The sequence below is a fragment of the Protomyctophum parallelum genome (genome assembly GCF_964188405.1).
Source record: "Protomyctophum parallelum genome assembly, chromosome: 17".
Lineage (NCBI taxonomy): Eukaryota > Metazoa > Chordata > Actinopteri > Myctophiformes > Myctophidae > Protomyctophum > Protomyctophum parallelum.
The window spans coordinates 28,679,799-28,700,095 of record NC_139719.1 but is presented as its reverse complement, the minus strand read 5'-3'; the positions used below and the strand labels follow the sequence as shown (position 1 = coordinate 28,700,095).

The 20,297-nt window shown below is 45.0% G+C and overlaps 1 protein-coding gene across 2 annotated transcripts in view; it reads left to right on the top strand.

Moving 5' to 3' along the window:
• The window catches only part of vti1a (vesicle transport through interaction with t-SNAREs 1A), a 156,738-nt gene that overhangs the window by 100,161 nt on the left and 36,280 nt on the right, over positions 1-20,297 (top strand). The window contains exons 6-7 of one of the 2 annotated variants that reach the window (XM_083787104.1): positions 2,974-3,044; positions 8,964-9,025. In XM_083787104.1, coding sequence (XP_083643230.1) covers positions 2,974-3,044; positions 8,964-9,025 — 133 coding nt within the window. Of the gene's footprint in view, positions 1-2,973; positions 3,045-8,963; positions 9,037-20,297 lie in introns of both variants that reach the window. The other variant, XM_083787105.1, reaches the window with a different exon arrangement.

Sequence of the window (20,297 nt, the reverse complement as noted above, 5' to 3'; positions counted from 1 at the left end):
TCTGCAGCATTATATGGAAATGATGTCCCTTCCTCTCTGTTTTGGCCCAAAAACTAATTTTCCATTTTGAAAGGATGCAATGCTCTCAACCACGCTAAATATGTTAGTGTGCCATTGTAAAGACGACGCAAACTTTAATTATGCTCAAAATTATGTTGACCGAACAAACATTATAATCTCACAAACTATGGAACATGGGGTTTATCAGAAGCTGCAACATTTGGTAAGGCATTTTAGGGCTTAACCCCTTAAACACTATTTTCTACATCACTGTCCGACAGTGTGACATGAAAATAGCCGATCTGGGCGCTCGGGTGGTGCAGGGATGAAGTGACATAATGACTAAATGAGTAAAAATAATAAGCTACTACAAACTTTGGAAAAGGATGCCTATCTCATGCCCAACAGAGGGATGCCACATTGAAAGAATCCTACATTTGCTGTATGTGATTACCTTGCTTATTGTAAGTCGCTCTGGATAAGCGCGCCTGCTAAATGCCTAATTTGTAATTGTTATAACAGTGTCAGTGGCTGAAAACAATGTACTGAAAATGTGTCATTCTGAGTAAGAATATCAGGTAAATGCTTAAAATGTGAAGGTAAAATCTAAAGTGCTAACAGTTTTAAGACAGAAGCCTTATGCCTAGAGAGCACAGTGATGCTGACACGCCTGTCATGTCCAGATGAATTGGGCTAAATCGCTCCATTTCTCATCTTTTCAAGGTGGACAATGACATTAAAGGAACCATCTTTCATCCGTCGTCTTCATTTTTATTCATTTATGTATTTAATTGTAATGTCCACACATTGCATAACCACAACTCGTTCTTTCGGGGGCAACTAATAAAGTTTGTCAGCGGAGCGCATGGGGTTTAAATAAGATGGATGTAAATGTAGATGCATGTCACAGAGTGAGAAATGGAAGGGAAGATGCCAGATAAAGACACCCCTAGCCTCCCCCAAATGAGCCACAATACAGTAGGTCCCTTTGGGAGGTGTTGTGTACACTGCCTAATGGTTCAATGGGGCAGAGACAGTTCGGTGAATGATGGTGGGATTTAGGTGGATGGGGGGAGGGCCGTGGGGGGCTCTCTTTATGCAAGCGTCCATTTGCGGTCGCGCAGCTAAGGAAAATATTTATCTTTTGAGTGCCTCTGACCTGCCGCGGTGAAACAAGAGTCCATAATGTCTTCTGCAGCCAACCCACCCGGGGGACTCCTCAAATGGATCACAATGGATTTTGCAGCACCGCACCGAGGCCTGGCACGAGTGGCCAACGAAAGCGCCACCTATTGAGCCGAAACGCCGTCTCTGATGGCGTCGTGTCATTCCTTATCCCCTCGAAAGCGTGTGATGGTGGCTGCAGACCTATTCGGTTTGCTGTAGTTACATAAAGAGTAATAAGAGTGATATAATTGCACAAATTCCCCCCAAAACAAATCACAAGTAGCAGAAATAGCAGATCTACAAACTCTGTTTGCTTATTTTTGAAGTGGTTAAAAAGTGGCTAAAATCACCAATTCTGCGATGGAACCACTATGGTAGTTAGTTTGTATATACAGTATCTACAGTACAGCACTTTAACATCCCCAGTCCTGTAGAATAGACAGAAACCTGAGTCCACTGTGGTCCCATTCTTGTCTAGTGAAAGGTGGCTCACAGCCGCGGAGGGGTTGCGTTTCCCAAGGCCTTTTGTGCCTTAATGCACCTTTCTGTTAAACCTTGGCCATTCAACCAACCTGTCTTCGCTTGCTCTGCAAGTACTGGCGCTACGATGCTACCGAGGCCCCTTTTTTCTCTCTGACCATGCCTCATCTATCTTCTCATGCATTGTAGGCTTTTCCAATACTCTTTGCTTGCACAGTGCTTGTCACCCTCATTTATTTAAAACAGTGCCTCTTCCCGGACAGAGACGGATAGGCACGCTTACTTGTCTGTTTAACGTTAGATTTCCGCTACACCTCCCTGCCTGTTTATTATATCCCTGTTGCAACGGGGGACTTGTATTATTACGGTTATTAATACCTGCACTCAGTCTTTTAATCTGCCCTATTTGTCACTTGTGACTGTCTGACTGCACTGTTTAATCTGGGTATCTCTCAATCTGTCTCCTCGCTGATTAGAAATTGATGAAGGCAGGAAGAGACACATTTGGGGATGGGTGGGTGGGGGGGGTGTGTCTGATAGTAGAACCGGAGACAAACGCCGCTCATCCAGCAGCGCTCCCCCTCCTCCCCCTCCTCTCTCTCTCTCTTGTTCGGCTGCCAGATGTAGCCCATTTCCGCAGCCTCCCCCACTCCCCCCCACAAACAGGCTCTCAGCACGTGGGCTCTTTGGTGTGTAGCACCTGTGTAGTGTAATACAGTCTGCGACTGCGTTGTTTACTCCGAATTTGTTTGGTGCGCTTGAAAGCCCGTCTTTGATCCACACAAAGATTCCTCACTCCCTCCCTACCTCCCTCTTCCTCTTCTGTCTCCCTCATTTTTTTTAACACGAACACTGCATTGATACAAGGTGGTTGTTTATTTGGTCCCCCCCCTCCCCCTCCCCTCCTGTCTTTCTACTCCCTCTTTCACACTTTTTTTTCACGTCCCTAACCCAAGGGACCGGGAGAATGACAGTGACCAGTGATGAGCTTGTCAGGCGCCTTGTTGGAGATGTTTTATAACTGGCGCGTTAACGTGTTTACATCCAACACAGACGAGAGGCGTTTAGAGACCAGCGGCTTAATGAATATTGCATCGGCTGATTGTGGTCCATCTGCTGGGGTGGGGGGTGTGGGGGGTATTGTTTGTAGTGATGAGAAATAAAAAGAAGCCACGAATGTCAAGGTTCAAGAGTTGAGGCCTAGAAGTCTGTTTGTGGAGATTATTATACGCATGTGGTACACGCAAACACGTAGTGTAAATCTGCAATCTTTTTTCTATATTTTGGAAATGAAAATGTTTTTGTTTTATGTTTGATTTCTCACAGAACAAGTGGGCCAGGAGATTCTGTCCAACCTGCATACTGACCGCGAGAAGATACAGAGAGCCAGGGAGAGGGTAAGCAGACACACACATGCACGCAGTCACGCACACTCGCACGTGAACACACACATACACACGTGGCCCAACAAGTGCAGGATGAAGGAGTATCATAGGAGACACTGACTGGAGACAACAAAGGCTTTGTAGTCGGTGGGGAACATTCACAACGCTTTGTGTGTTTCAGACAGTGATGCCATACATGATGTCAGACTAGCCAACTACACGAACACACACACACACACACACACACACACACACACACACACACACACACACACACACACACACAAACACAAGAGCACATGGTACACACATAGTATGTGATGTACTGTATGTACGAAGCATCGTACTGACTGGCTCCAGTGCTATGATGTGGAAACGTGCAATTTTCACATCAACATGGATATGAATGTTTATTGATTTCTTTCTTTTTAGGCAAGATAGGTGTTACTGTAAGCAGCTCTATATTCTGACACAAATCATTATCAGTATTTATTCAGCGATCTGGGGTCTCCCTACATCTCCATGCATCTCTCCAACTCTTTAGTAAACAACACATCATGGTCTGACACATTCTGAGCTTGTGCGCATATACAGTACGTAGATTTTCTATTTTTGCTTTTTGTCATAAAAAGACAGTGTATATGAGACTCTTGTGGCCTGACAGGCTGCTTCTCATCATGATGTCACTTGGCTAATTATTTTCACTGGCCATGATGCTATAGGCCTACACCATGTTTTCACAATATCTATACGGTCCAAGAGACACAGTCCATCTGTGTGAGCAGCTAATCTATGACACATAAGCAGCGGTGGCTCAGGGGCAGAGTGGCCGGTAGAACAGTCGGAAGGGGTCCCCAGTTCGATCCCGGGCTCCCCCAGAGTTGGTGTCGAAGTGTCCTTGAGCAAGACTCTGAACCCCTAATTACTCATGATGTGCAGGTTGGTGCCTTGCATGGTTTCCTCCGCCATTGGTTTATGAATGTGTGTGCGAATGTAATGCACAAACAATATAAAGCGCTTTGGATAAAAGCGCTATATAAATGCACCATTTACCATATACGTCTGATTCCCAGACAACCACTCTTCCATTCAGCTAAAGCCTCCCCATGTGTCTCTGTGAGATTTTGCTTTAACCTGAAGGTTTGACCAGCTACTGTTCCTGCTTTATTCCTCATCCTCTCCACCAACGCCCCCACTCCCTCCCTCCGCCAATCTTGGCCCTGTACTCCCTCCTCACACCCTCACAGCCAGCCAGACAAACAGGCCGATAGACAGACAGCCAGGCAGAGACGAGGCAGGTCCCAGCGCAGTGAGGGGGCCCCCGGCTCTGATGGGGCCCCCTCAGCGTGGCGTACTTAGAGATCACAACATAGTAGAGGGCTTGGCATAGACCGTTTCAAAGGAAATCAAACATCTCCTTTCAAAAAGGTCCACAGCGTCTACCGAGAGCAGTTGTAGCACTCTCTTTCTCGCGCTACTTTCTTCCCACTAGTCATCTTTGCTGAACTCCCCCCCCCCCCCGCAGCACACACACACACACACACACACACATCCTTTAAAGATGTGTGGGGCTAAAAGAAAAGGAGGAAGAGGAAATGTATAAAGACAGGAGATGTCTCTTAGCTGAAAGGTGTAAAGGATAGATCAGAAGGCTGTAATAATAGGTTATAGAAATGTACAGAAATTAATTCATAACGCACCTAAAGCTTCAGGTGCATTGACCACAGTGGATTAACACATGCGTGTACACACAGGAAGAAACGCACATACGCGGAGACAAAACCATCCCACACTCAGCAGGAGATGTGGCCTTTTGTTTTTGCTTTTAACGGTACAAATGGAAGTCAATAGCGGGCGCAAACCCCTCGGGCCAAAAGAGCACGCTCCTGCTCAGCCCCTATGCTGGACCCCCTGCTGCAGCGTAGGAGTTTGGTTCGTCATCCTTCATTCTGGCCTACAATACTCCATCAGCCACTCAGAGAGACGGTGACACGCCGTCTGTTGTTTTAATCGCCGTGGCCGAAAGCCAGTTCCTGTCACTGCTTGGTGGTTAAATGTCGTTTTCTGGCCGTATAGACTGACGTCACTATGTTTACGTCCCAACGGTCTGTCGAATTGTCAACTAGGGCTACAACTAACGATCGTTATACTGTATTAAATAATGAATCTATTTGTATATTTTGATGAATCAATATGACCAATCATTTACACCATAATATTACAGTCAAATAAGGTAATAAAGTACATCATAATGAAAAAGTTATGAACATATTGAAATTGTCAAACACTTATTGTGTCTTTTCATTTCATAATGAGATAATACTAATACTACTAATATCATAATATAATGAAAGACAAGCATTCACAGTTAACATTGTGAGCATAATATGCTATTCATAATATGCTTTATTTGACAGTTGCATGTGCTGTATCATAACTTTTGATAACCTTTATTTTAAGCTTTGTTAACTTTTCTGTGGAATGATTATTCCATTGCTTTGGTTGATTGTTTTACCGCTATTCTCATCAGACTTTTTTAATGAATAAAATGCCAATTATAGGCGAAAATCCATCAGCTATGCTGTGGCCATTAACTACTCCGTCATTGTATAGTTACCCTAACCCTGGAACAGAGCAACTTTAGTGAATGCATCCACAGTTACACACACACACACACACACACACACACACACACACACACACACACACAGTGGAACAAGGTCTTCCAAGAATTGACAGGGGATGGTTATCACGGAAACATAACTTTGTTTGTACATTTCCATGTAATATAATGTAATTCTTCAGCAAAGACTAGCCATTTACAGTACACAACAAATGAGCGTAGAAACCTGTTATTATTATTATTCTTTTTTTTGTGATACTGAGGATGTTGAAATAATGTAGTGAATTGGGCACTCCGGGTGATGTTTTGGTCGTGTCGTGTGGCTTTGTATAGTGGTAGTGCCAACTGTCGTTTTCCTTCCATAAAAAAGTCACTGCCACCATGGCCTCAAATTGTCTATTTCATTTCTCACAGCTCCTGTGTCAGAAACAAACTCTTCTCTCTCATTTCATGGTGGCAGCAGGAGCTTCAGTAACACTAATAACCGCTCACCATAATGCCGATACTGCAGCCCTATACGGGACGAGGAATAACCAAAACATGTTTCACCACTAGTATTCCATTTTAACTGAGGAAGAAAGTGAGAGAGTTGGACCAGGATGCTGTAGGGCGTGTGTGTGTGTGTGTGTGTGTGTGTGTGTGTGTGTGTGTGTGTGTGTGTGTGTGTGTGTGTGTGTGTGTGTGTGTGTGTGTGTGTGTGTGTGTGTGTGTGTGTGTGTGTGTGTGTGTGTGTGTGTGTGTGTGTGTGTGTGTGTGTGTGTGTGTGTGTGTGTGTGTGTATTTTGGGAGAAAGTGTCTAGGGGACAGATCTGTGGGCCGAGTCAGACATCACATCAGGCAACTGCAGGACTTGTTGTGTTTGCCAGAGGGTCCAAACCCCCAGAACCCCCTTATCCCCCTCCTCCTCTATCCCTGGATCTGGCAACCTGCGCCACTCCAGCTCCAGCTGCCAGAGGCAAGGAACGAGGGATGGAGGGGAAGAGACAGGGGAGTGGATGTAATGGAGAGGAGAGATGGACAGCCAAAAGACAGCCATGCCCCAACATCTGAATAGAAAGTTAAAAACAGAGAAGTGTTCCGACGCATGAAACTGAAGAGGTTAGAAATAGAATAGGATAGGATAAATGAGAATAGAATTTTATATATATATATATATATATATATATATATATATATATATATATATATATATAAAATACAGTAAAATAAAATAGGTGAATAAGGGTTGGGGTCAATGGGGTGGGGGATCACGCAGTTAAGTTACAGTTCATTCATGCTTAATTTGTGTTCCTGATGTTTCTCATAATTATTATTTTGTCTTTTCATCTTTAACTTGAATTTGTTTAAATAAAGAATAGAGGCGAATAGAAGAGAATAAAACAAACATAATGGAGGAGAAGTGGATAGATCCAATGGTTTACTTTATACAGTACGATTGAATTGAATTAATAGAGAAGATTGGGTGAACTGTTAGATCTACAGTAAGTTGAGTGAGGGTAACTATAGATAGCGCAAACAGTATTTCACAGAAGCAGAACCACCCCCTGCTGACTGTAGAAGGAAATTCTCTTTAAAAAAATAAAGAAATCACTCCCGCTGTCTTAAACCAAGAAATGTGACTACAGGTAGAGTTTAGTGCCAGCTAAAGTGGCACAGTGCACTGTCAGCATTTTTTTTCTTTAACACACACACACACGCATGCGAGCGCATGCACGCGCGCACAGTGTGTACACATTATGCAAATACACATCCTGGCATTTGGAAACGGGAGGAACGAACATTCTGTGACCCCACAAAAAAAAAAAGAATGAAAAACCAAAAGAAAATCCACGGCACAGCAAGGGATTACTGAAGGAGCCGGGGTCGTCATTATTTTAAGTGCATCTTCAGTAGCACATTCACATTTTAGAATCCTCAGTGCACAAATGGAACCATTATGCTTACTTTTGTCTGCTCTTCGGAGTTGCATAAACACTGAGGATTTTACTGTGCAGATTGCATCCTTATCAGTAGGAAGGAATCTGATGGGCGCACGCACACAGACACGCACGCACGTACGCACACACACACACACACACACACACACACACACACACACACACACACACACACACACACACACACACACACACACAATATGTAATAATTCTGTAAAGTGTGTAATACGTAATTCCACTTATGGGGGGGGTGTTATAATGCACTAAGCTATATTTTTATCTTTGGGACCCCAATTAACACTTTTAAATCCTAAATGTTTTAATGTAACTCTGTGAGGCTATACAAATAATTATCTTTCTGAATTAAGGGCCAATATGGGCCCATTTGGTTCCAAACCAAACGTGCTGGTGATCCCCTGGAACCTCCTCAAAAGTTGCCTACCCCTAACCCCTGCTCTATTGCACTGTTTCTCTGCAGTTTTAGGCTGTATTTATCATATTGGTGGAGGTTAACTATTTGTTACACTTTACAGCCACTTGTTGATGTGTAATCTCCATGTGTTCCATAGTGCAAAAGAGGTATTTCCACCCTTTAAAAACATCTAAGATTTATAGATGTTTGGGAGCTTCATCAGACAAGTGAGTTTGAGACAAAACTCCTCGTGTCCAAGCTTCTGGTCACTGGCCTGGCTTTGGACAATTCACCTAGATAGTGATGACAAAAGACTTCCCGCAATCTCCCTCCCTCAAAAGCCACCGTGGGAGTGCCTCTGGGAAAGCCACTGACTGAAATGCTTCCGTAGGGCTGCTCACTGGCCACCAGGACAAAGTTGAGTGTTTTGCTGCCTCGGGGCTGTGAACAAGAATGTGTCTGCAGTCAAGTGCTCTGGTTAAGTGACATTTCCTCTTGTTGCCTGTGTGGGAGGGTAGTTAAAAGCTGTAATCTGTAAGTCTGATGCCCTACCTGGGATTTGAACCCTGGCCTCGTGTGGAAAACAGTTTTCACAGTTCATATCTCCAGGGGTGATGTTGCACTTATAAGCACCAGGCAGTACTACTTGTGAACCAGTAGGTGTCCTACCAAACACCAGGGTTTACATTTCTCAATAGAAGAGTAGGGAGGTAGACCACCGCCAACCACTGCAGATGTACTAGTGATAATGTACAGTATTAACATTCTCTACCATGCAAATGTGTTAAAACGTCATCGTGCGTTCCTGATTGCAGCATTAATTGCATAGTTAGCACATGAAAACAATCTTTAATAGCATGATAGCATGTGTTCCCTGACCTGTTTGTTTGGAACTTTCACTCCCAAGTGGAATACTCAGAACTTTCCCAACCCCTCTCTGTCCTTTTTACCCCACACAGCTGAGAGAGACGGACTCCAACCTGGGCAAGAGCTCTCGCATCCTCACGGGCATGCTGAGAAGGTAAGAGGCAGGTAGGGGAGCTCTGTTTCTACTGCACATCTGTGTGATTAACCGCCCCTGTTCTGTGCAACTGAGGCAACATTATATTTCTATTTCATTTTACAGTAGAGGGAGAGTAAGATGCAGGTACAGTACGTAGGGGAGCTCTGTTTTAACTGCACCTCTATGGATGAACCGCGTGATTAACCACCCCCTGTTCTGTGCAACTGAGCCAACATTATTTTTTATTTCGTTTTAGAGTAGAGGGAGGTTTGGTTCTATTCCCCTAAAGCAGTGCTTCAAAACCTTTTTTTTTGGTTTTCTTTGGAGCCCAACTTCTTATGTAGCGTACATCTAACAAAAGCTGAGACCCCCCAAACGCGCATGGGTTTTTATTTTGCAGACATGTTAACTTCAATCCTGTATATTATTCTTGTCCGATGAACAGCGGAAATAGCCAATCTAAGTTGGAAAGGCACGTTATGGTTTTTGTGCAACATGTTTCCAACATGTTTCCAAAGATGTTGGACTGCCGCCAAACAGACAAGGCCTCACTCTGATCTTTGGTTGGGGAAATACTGCCCCCAGGCCTAGAGCAGTGCTTCTCAATTCTGGGTCTCAACTGTGAGGGCCCCCTTGTATGATTCAGTTCCCCCACCTGACTAGGACGTTAACTGCGTTCACCCGGTTGTCCTTGTCATTCGAGTGGTTTGACCTGGAGCACCAGATGAATGTAGTGAACCAACTTGGAGCTAAGAGCCACTGCTCTGTTTCTACATAGTTTTATGTCTGTGTATCCAGGCCAGCGGATTTATAACGTGTACAGTTATGTACAGCTTCCTAAATCATGTTGATTCTCTACTCTGCCTTGAAAATAGGCCCTGCAGTGCATAAACATAGACGTGCTAGTCAAAACTTCACTTGGTTATGTAATAATAAAGGGAGAAAAAGATTAACGCATTTTGCTTTGCACCTTTTTATAAGTGTGTAGTAAGTCTAGTCCCCCATAAAAGCAGCGCCCTGAGCAACACTACCTTGAATTATGTATCTCCACAAACATTCACAACCACGCCATACCATGATGATCCCTGGCTAAAGATCCCACTAAAGTCTATCCATGAATGAATACCAATACCTCTGCACCATGCTCGGAGCCTAGATGACATCCAGACAGGTTTACTCCATCATGCCATGGTGTCGCTTCCCACAACAAATGAGCTTCAAGCTAAAAACTAGTTTCATCGCATATCAATTATACGTTGGGCTTTAGAAGGCCTCGGCTGATCTCTAAAGGGCACAGGGTCTTCCCTCCGTCTGGCTGGGTTGAGAGTTGAGACAGAAGGCCTTGCTGCTGCTGCAGCAACGCTGCAGGCTTCACACCCATCATTATTGTGAATCACTTCTACAGAGGATGTCCATGCACACATTACTGAAATTAAGGCTGCATGGGACTTGAATGCAAATCTCATTTTAGAAATGTATGCAATTTACACCACTGTTTCACACTTTTCATACAACGGTGTTGAGTAGCAGAAATAGCCGATCCACAAGCTCAAGAAAAATGAAAAAGTGGTTTCACACTTTGTGTGAGCCATCTGTTAATGGCAATCACACTTCCATTCAGATTCAGAGCCCCCTCCTTGTGATTTTAAAACAATACAATAAGCTATAAACAACAATGCCTCTGCAGAATAATTCACAGTATCTCTACCACTGTGTGGGCTCACGCAAACCCTATAGGCGCATTGCACTCTTCTTTCTTTGCCCATTGTGGCTTTTTTTTCTTTCTCGCATTCTGATAGCTCGCATTGTGAAAACGTTATTACGCTTTTGTCTCACGACTGACACGTGCGGAGTGAATGCTGCTTCTGTGTGTGCCGCACGGGACCTGTTTATGTCTCAAACAATGCCACCACGGCCGCTCCGCCGAGACCGGTCCGGCGCCATGGCGCTTTAGATTTCCTTGTTTTTTCAAAGAGGAGCGCGTACCATACACGCCATTCCCTCAATCCTGTCCCTCGTAGCGTCCATTTTTCCGAGCCCTTTATTATTTCCAAGAAGTGTCTGTTTGAGGAACCCTCTTTTCTTCTTTCCAAGTGCATGCACAAAGATGCCAGCCCCGGCGGGAACGCACATACACACTGGAGTGCAAACGAATGCTTTATCACACACACACACACACACACACACACACACACACACACACACACACACACACACACACACACACACTACAGGCACGTCAATGTCTGTCGTATGTACCCCCACCCCCTACATAACACACAGACATACCCACAGCTTAATGTCTTGTCACATCTCCATTTTATAAAGTGCCTGTGAGCCTACTCCTGAACCGTGACACCATGGTTTTGTTTTTCTCCCTCTCTGTCTTTTTGTCTCTCTCTCTCTCGCTCTTTTTCTCCTCTGGCCATTCCTCTGCTCCCGCCATCGCCCCACTGTGGATTTTGATTAAGAGTAATATGTAAATGACACCGGCTAAATGTAAAATCCCGGGGCCGGGAAGGAAGTGCCAATTGAAATAGATGCTTCAGTGCCCGTGGACAATTTGGAGGGGCTGCTCACGGGGGCGGCCGGCGCCTTCACTACGGCAGAGAGCAGGGCCCGGGCAGAGGGGGCCCTGTGATGCCGACTGTAACCAATATTTCTGCATATGTCTCCATTTTGTCAAGTCTGATTAGAGGGGAGTGGAGCGGGCGGCGGGCAAATCGCCTGGCGTGACACCCAGAGCTGTCCAGAAATCATTCATCATCCTCCCGCCCCCACCCCACCCATCTCCATCACCCGCCTCCTTCACCCCCCTCCCCCCACAAAGTAAATAACACGCTTATTTCAATATTATATTATCATATTAGTATTAAAGTTCAGCTGTCACCTAATGGGACGACTTAATCAGTCGTAGCATTTTAAGAGGCGAGCCGCCACTCCCCTGGCTGCCCCCTCCCCTCCCCCCTAGACGGGTCTTACCACCTCCTACGGTTAGCGGGCCCCCCGCTCAAATCAGGATTTATGAGGGCTTTCCGAAAGCAAGAAGGGCCCCCGTTTTGGAAAAAGCAAGCCCCCTTCCACTCGTCGCCGTTTGCCTTTCTGCATGATGGGAGCGGCGATATGCGAGCACGCGCACACACACACACACACACACAACCCCACCTCCTTCTTTCTTTTGCTGGACAAAAAAAATAAATCTTTTTACTTGCCGTTTGAATAAAAGAAAGTGTGTTTTTTGTTGTATGCGTACGGTTTCGGGGCGTCAACTCTGAAGTCATTTATAACCAGTGGGTGGGTTGGGGGGAACAGACAGACAAAGGAGTACCAAGGGATGGTTCCACAGTTCCATCATATTTCACTTCCATGGGAGGGTGTGGGTGCCCCCCCCCCCCCCTCGCTCTACAATTCATCCCCATTTCTGTATTCATTTCATTATATGCTCTCCTGGTCTTCACGCTTTTGATTAATAGTGTATTTGTATCCTCTGTCAAGGCAATTGGAGGCCGTTTTAGTTGTTGATTTTATTTATTCCTGTTTGAGGTCGTGGTGCCTGGGGGGGTGGGGGGTGTTATTCTCTCACTTGTTTGCACAGCTTCTGTGCAGCACTTTGTATTTTAAGTCCACTAGCAGGGTGTGGAAGACAAATGAAGGCAGTAAGGTAGAACTATCTGTCGCCCTGTGTACTGAAACCTCAACAGATGTTTCAGTTCATGCTCGTTCACCTCCAGCTTTAATGAACTGTGCGTCTTTTCTTTTCTATTGTTTGTTGAGTTGTTTTCAGTAAACACACAGCGCACGCATGGCAGCAAACTCCTGCTGCACACACAGACCTTCATTTGAATGCAACAGGTCACTGAAATGGACAGCTTTGTACCAGCTGCTAAGCTGGTCATAGATTGCCTATGAAACTTAGACGACCAGACCGACACCGGTAGTCCTACTGATGAGTGGGTTGCCAAGACCGCTTATTTCCAGCCAAACTTGAATTGTTTTTTTCCTCACAGTTGCTTGGCTGGTTTTTTAGCTTATTTTTTTTAATCAGTTTGTCAGTAAATGACTACATGGATGGTCATCATAGGTCACCAGGTCATTCACTTCACGGTTTCTCAGCTATAGTGAAAAAAAAACAAAAACAAACATATCCTACATTACTATATCTGTGTGTGTGTGTGTGTGTGTGTGTGTGTGTGTGTGTGTGTGTGTGTGTGTGTGTGTGTGTGTGTGTGTGTGTGTGTGTGTGTGTGTGTGTGTGTGTGTGTGTGTGTGTGTGTGTGTGTGTGTGTGTGTGTGTGCAATTAATACAATTATATCCATTATCTATTTGAGACAGGGTAAAAAAGTGTGCATCGTGTCCTCCACTCATATCTCTAGTTGATCCAAAAGGTCTTCCACCAGGGGGGCTATATCATCCCAGCCAAGCAACAATTAGACACTCATTAAGCGCTAGCTGCCACAATGTGAGCTTATAGATTTCATTACAGTCCTACAATGGCATGCCCAAGACAGGGACACCAGAGTCAATGTGGTCAAAAAGTTGAAAAAAGTCCTATTTTGACGTAAGGAAGTGGATGAGGGTATAGCCCTACATCATCTTAAAGAGACCCCGTGTAGACTCTGTCAAGTGTCTGTGGCTCTATAGATTGTCTCCCCCTCTGCTCCGCCACAGCAGTGTCTGTGGATCTATAGATTGTCTCCCCCTCTGCTCCGCCACAGCAGTGTCTGTGGCTCTATAGATTGTCTCCCCCTCTGCTCCGCCACAGCAGTGTCTGTGGCTCTATAGATTGTCTCCCCCTCTGCTCCGCCACAGCAGTGTCTGTGGCTCTATAGATTGTCTCCCCCTCTGCTCCGCCACAGCAGTGTCTGTGGCTCTATAGATTTTCTCCCCCTCTGCTCCGCCACAGCAGCGCGCCTCAGTTATTCTGCGAACATCCCTGATCCAGTGGCGTGCTTCCGGAAGCATCCGCCCAGTGTGAATTATTCATCCCATCATCTGAAGTCCTCAGGGTTTTAATTATCTTGTCATGGTCACACTGATCTCATTAAGGTTTAATAGTGACGCCCTATTATAGGAAATCATAATATTATTAAATGTCATAATATCAACGCTCCTAATTATGATTACAATTGACTACTTAGAATTGATGTTTTCTTAAAATAGGGGGTTTAGACGGCACCCCTCCACAGGCGGGGGGGGGGGGGGGACACCCACTACTGCAGCGAGGGTTCATCAGTTCCAATCAGATTTACACTCACTCACTGACTTAACCAGATCTATTCAAATAGAGAAACACTTACATTGTGAATGTACGTGAGAGAAGATTTAGGACCATTTAGAATTACAGTGCTTTAATTTATCATATGCTGTATGTTCGCCCATTTTACTTTTTTGAACACACATGAAATTGCTCACAACGACGTGTCAGTGAAGGTTGATCTCCACAGTATGTGCATTTGCCCCCATTTACAGTACTAGACCTGTACGTGCCCGTCGGCCACCAGCCTACAGTACTTGGGAACGATGCAACTTGGGAACCTAATAATACACGTCATAGCACCCATTTGAACTATCAACCCTTTTGTGCCCATACTGTATATGGAGATCTCTGTAGTATGTAATACCCATTCTAACTGTCTGTCTGTGTCCCACACAGAGATCTGAGTATGTGCCTGTGTCTGAAGAGTGCAAACTGACTGTGACAAGTGGACTGGTTGAGTAACCAATTGGCAGGTGTGGGGTTGCCATGGCAATCAATTGGCTGCATTTGCCCCCATTTACAGTAAATGTATTTGACGTTTGATGGTGGGATTTCACAGCATCTAGGGTTAGATCGCCATGTTTACTCAAGAGGTTAGAGTGAGCGACGTCATGCACTCCATATTCAGACATAATTGTCCGGTAATCCATATATGGGCATGGTGGGCGTGGTGCTCCTTAGTCCTTATAGGATCCTAATTGATTTGTTTGGGTCTGATGTCATGACAACACAGTCGGCATGACATGCCGCATTTGGGTGCAGCTGCAGTGGGAACTCTATATTTGATTATGTCTGAGTCATAGTGACGGGGGCCAACCGGGACCCCAAGAGCCGCGGTTGTCCAACGGCCGACAGACCCATTAAGCAATTTGAATATAGAATGTGTAACTATTTAATAAAAGTAGAATAGTAAATAGAGAAGCCTTTGATTTGGCCTTCCATTAGCACTGTGTCCGTGGCATCCCTGACACTGCGGCCCCTCTCACTGGATACCAGACTACCCTATGACTGTATGACATTGACCCAGCTGCAGCCAAGCCTAGCATAAGAACTCCCCCGCTTGCCCACCGCAGTCAGAACAGTCAGGAATGACATGCAGCTCCAGACCCAGTTAGGACCACTGGGGCTCCGGGGCAGCTCCTCGGAAGAAGGGGGGTGCGTGGAGGGAAGGGGGGGGGGTGTTCACGACGAAGGGCAATGAAGGATGGAGGACGATGAGAAGGGCAGTTGAGGAGCGTTGGTGGTTGTGGGGGTTGTCTGCCATCGCTGACGGCTGATCCCGCATGCAGGTGGTCGAGTCAGTCGCCAGGCAGATCAAAAAGTCAAGGCCCCGGGTGGACCTCCCTTTGAAATGGGAATGGGGCCGAGATATCAGACAGAAAACATAAGCAAGCACCCGGCCGCAGAAGGGCTCCATATTCATGGCGGGGACTGGCAGGAGCAGCGGCAGACAGGCAGATCGGGGCCGAGCAGCAGCCTTCAGAGCCCACACTCACCCTGGACACTGATTAAGAGATCAGCCCTTGGGCTTGGCCACGCATGCCACTGTACCGCAGTTAGCTCGCTACCTGGCCAGCTAGCACAGTCACACTTTCATAAACACACTAATGTCCTTAATTGAGACGGTGTGACCTGGCCAGTTTTGTTGAACTAATTGAACTCTTTAGCTACGCGCCAAATGTGCAACAACTAGGGGTGTAATGATATAGTAACGGCATCGAAAAATCAATTTTAATTTCATGAATTGAAGTATATTGAAAAACTGCAACATTGACTATGTATCCTATCGTTTTGCAATGCAAATAATCGGTATCGAATCGTTTTGCTATGCAAATAATCGATTGCATCAATACTACATTTTTGTGCAGGTATTTAGCATTTTTTAGAAGGAAAAAGAAAAAGAGGGGTTTAATTACTTAGTTTAAAATAATGTCAATATATTTTAAATTGTTACTGTATCGATTTCAAATAATTGAATCGTATCCGATCGCCATAATGAACCAATATCGTCCATTTATCGTATCGTCAACCATGTACCGTATATGGTGATACGTATCGTATTGCTGTTAAAATGTATGGTTACACCCCTAGCCACAACCTTAGCTCCCTCGTCACAGAACACGGTACACGAATATCTGTACGCTGGTGACCTTTACACCTCTGACCTTTTTCCATGGCTTCCAAGTATTTGATACTGTATAACACTCCTATTATCAGAGTTACTGTAGAAGTCTGAACTCCTCTTTATAGCTAAATCAAAAGCAGACTGATCTCCCTATGCTGTTTGATTCGGTGCAGAGCAGCACTGAGTGGAGAATTGTGACTAGGTCTCGCAGGGGGGGGGGGAATTAGTAAGTGTCTGTTTTTGCCTATTTGCCACTTCCATTACACTGACAATGTAAGGAGGGAAGAGATCCAAGTGCATGGCCTCATAAAAACATATGGAGTAGAGTGATTCTAATGCTTCTAATGTCCACATTTTCAGCAGTTTGACCCTAGTATTGGCTAATATCCCCGCTCTCTCTCCCTCTCTCTCTTTTCTCTCTCTGTCTCTCTTTGAGTCTGGAATATTAACTACTGAGAAATGTAGGTCATATAATTAATGGAATTCAGCTCCAGCAGGGGGATGCAAACGGATGGGAGTCTTGGGGCCCTCTTGAAGTCTTGTTGTTGGAGAGTCAAACAAAAAGATTAGATTTTCTTATCTAATTGAAGCTGAAAGACAGAACAAATTATACATTCAATCTGTTTTCCTTTTACTCGCCCCCCCCCTTCCTTCTTTTCCCCTACTTAAAAAAAAATGTGTAGGCCTATATCCCTTTTTTCCTTCTTTGTTTTTAATCGACGAGATAATTATCACGGGAGAGGCTGGCGAGGTGGAGCACAGCACAGGCCCGCTTTCCAATCCATATCCACTCCTACACACACACGCACGCACGCACACGCGCACACATGCACGTACACACGCACACATGCAGAGACATGCACATGCATACATGTATGGATGCTGCTACTTACTCATGTGATACTTTATTTTCTCCAACTTCAGTGTGTGCAGACACACACACGCACACACACACACACAGACACAGACACACAGACTCACACACACACACACACACACACACACACACACACACACACAGGGTAGCATGGTTTCCTTTTCGGGTGCATGAGGAGGTCAGCCTGGCTACTGAATCCTCAACGCCCTCCTGTGCTTGAAGCTGGCCATAAGGAAGTGTAGTTCCCTTTGGAGACCCTCATAAAGATGACTCCTACACTGCACATGACTCCCTCCATTCCAATGACCCCCACCTCTATATGTATGTATGGCCCTCGCCATTCTGGTCAGTTTATGGTGTAAATAAGTTATCGTTCAAGTCAAGTCATGGAGCCATGTGCAAGGCTCTGCACGGCAACAATACCACTGATTTACTGATGATACCAATGATTTATTTATGGCCTACTTATCAAAACAAAGTGCTTTACATAAAACTGTGCAAAAAAAAAAGGGGGAAAAAGCGCAGTGTGAAATAATACATAAATTAATAGAATCAAACAAATGTGTAGATGTCCTCTTTTAAAACCGAGCATTGACGAGACTGAAAGGAAACCAAAGCTCTGTCCTTATACCCACTCAATCAGGCGAGGAAAACCTCTGGATGGGAAAAGAAAATATAGCAAAGGATTCAGAGGATTCAGCAGCGAAGCTGACCTCCTCATGCACCCCGAAAGGAAACCATGCCGCGTCGCTCTGATCTCCTCTTCGTCATGTGGCCATCGTGGCTAGTTCCACCTAATGCTTTTCTACATGTTGAACTTATTCAGCCTGGTGTGTGATATTCCCCTCTTTCCTTTTTTGCATAATTATGACTTCATCCCCCTTAGGCCAGTCATATCACTGGTCATTCCTGCTCCTGATAAGGATTTTTTTTCCTTTTACCTCTTTTACACAGCGCTGCCTTTGCAAAATCCTGATTTTCAGTTTAATTTTGAGAGAATGGGACCAGTCAGGGTATACATTTGTACACACATTGAGGTGTGTGTGTGTGTGTGTGTGTGTGTGTGTGTGTGTGTGTGTGTGTGTGTGTGTGTGTGTGTGTGTGTGTGTGTGTGTGTGTGTGTGTGTGTGTGTGTGTGTGTGTGTGTGTGTGTGTGTGTGTGTGTGTGTGTGTGTGTGTGTGTGTGTGTGTGTGTGTCGCATGCGCGCGCTACCCAGGAATCTAGAAGCCTCACTTGTCATTCAACCAATCACTGCACAATGCATCTTATGTTGTTCCGTTCTATTGTTTTCTTGTTGTGTTTTTATGGCGGCGAGGGACCTCACTCACCGCCGACGCGTCTGCTGTCCACGAGCCGCGTGCACCGTAGGTCAGCCCTCGTGGTTGACGGCATTGTATGGAAGTACGCCTTCTGAAACCACGGCAGACCTTTGGAGAGCAGAACTTCTGGCTTTTTTTACCCAGAGAAATGGACACTGGTCTAAGAAAGGCAGAAGGCAGACACATTGTACTGTATCTCCATATCTTTTGAGCATTTTGTTAAATGAATGCCTTACTGAGTTGTAGTGTAGCTACAATCATGGATATATAAGCTCACTTGCGTTGTGAGCTTGTAGAATTTTGACGGTTTTGGCAGTCAGAGAGGTTAGAGAGTCGTTTTTATGAATATTTAAACGACAATCTTGTGACTAAATAATTACTAACTACATACAGTAGTACCGAAGTCCTGACATCACTAGTTTATCCCCTGGGTCACGGAAGTAATTTCTCTATGGAGAATTGCATTGGACAACTTAGAATTGTCTCATATAAGAATTGTGGTCCACAAATAAGCAAACTGTCCCAGCAGTAACATTAGAGTCAGTCAGTTGATGCTTAATATCCATGATGAGTCAAACCACCGTGCTCATTCGTTTAACACACTTCTTATATGACGCAATATTAAACACGTCTATGGGAATTCCGAATGGGGAGGGGGAGCGTGACCCAGGTAGGATGCATCAGACTTCGGTGCTCTATTGGCTCCTTTGGAACACAGATTTCGTTTTTAAATTTCCTGAAAAGTAACGGATTTGGACATACAAGCTTCGCGGCCGTCAGTGATAAGAGCATCTTGTCCACAAGAGGTCTTGTCAAAGCCCATGAACTTCTTTTGATACTGAATTACCTATATTTGCTTTTATTTATTTAGCTCTTGAAATCATGTATTTTCTTCTTTGAGATGATTTCTTCTTTTTATTCTTTTGGTGGGAGGAAACAATGGCCACACTTTAATCTCTCAAGGTTTCCTTCTGTCTGTCTTGAGATGCAGGATACTTTTTATTGATGCTCTTACTGTGTGTGTGTGTGTGTGTGTGTGTGTGTGTGTGTGTGTGTGTGTGTGTGTGTGTGTGTGTGTGTGTGTGTGTGTGTGTGTGTGTGTGTGTGTGTGTGTGTGTGTGCGTGCAGTACGTGTGGCTACAGCTGCAGCTGGGACAATGACAGGCTGAGCCTCAGCCTCATTACTCGCTGCACCCGAGCCAAACAAGCACCACTGCCACCTCTCTGTCTTTCTCTCTCTCTCTCTCTCTCTCTCTCTCTCTCTCTCTCTCTTTCCCCTCTGTCTCTTCTCTCTCTTCTCTCTTTCTCTCTTCCTCCACCTTGCCCATTAGAGAGTGCTGATGGGACATTTTTTTCCCCCTGCAGAAAGGAAGACACAAACAAGCGTGGGCTGCAGAGGAAGGGGTTGTTGACAAGGGCAAAGACGTGCTGTTGTTTTATATAAGGGATGCATTTGTCTGTTGAGGAATGACTCGCATAACTGGGCTGGCAAAGGCCTTTTTCTCTTTTCTACATATCTCTCGTTCCCTCTCTCCTGTCTCCATTATAGAGCCTGTGCTTGGCTTTTGTTTTGATACCTCATAAGCCAATTACAATCCCAGTGGAATTGTAATTATTTCAAATGCAGCATTGACAAAGTCTTCAGATTATTTTGTTCTCCCCATCTTCAATTGATCCACGAATGGCAGGACTTGAGAAAAGGCAGTCAAC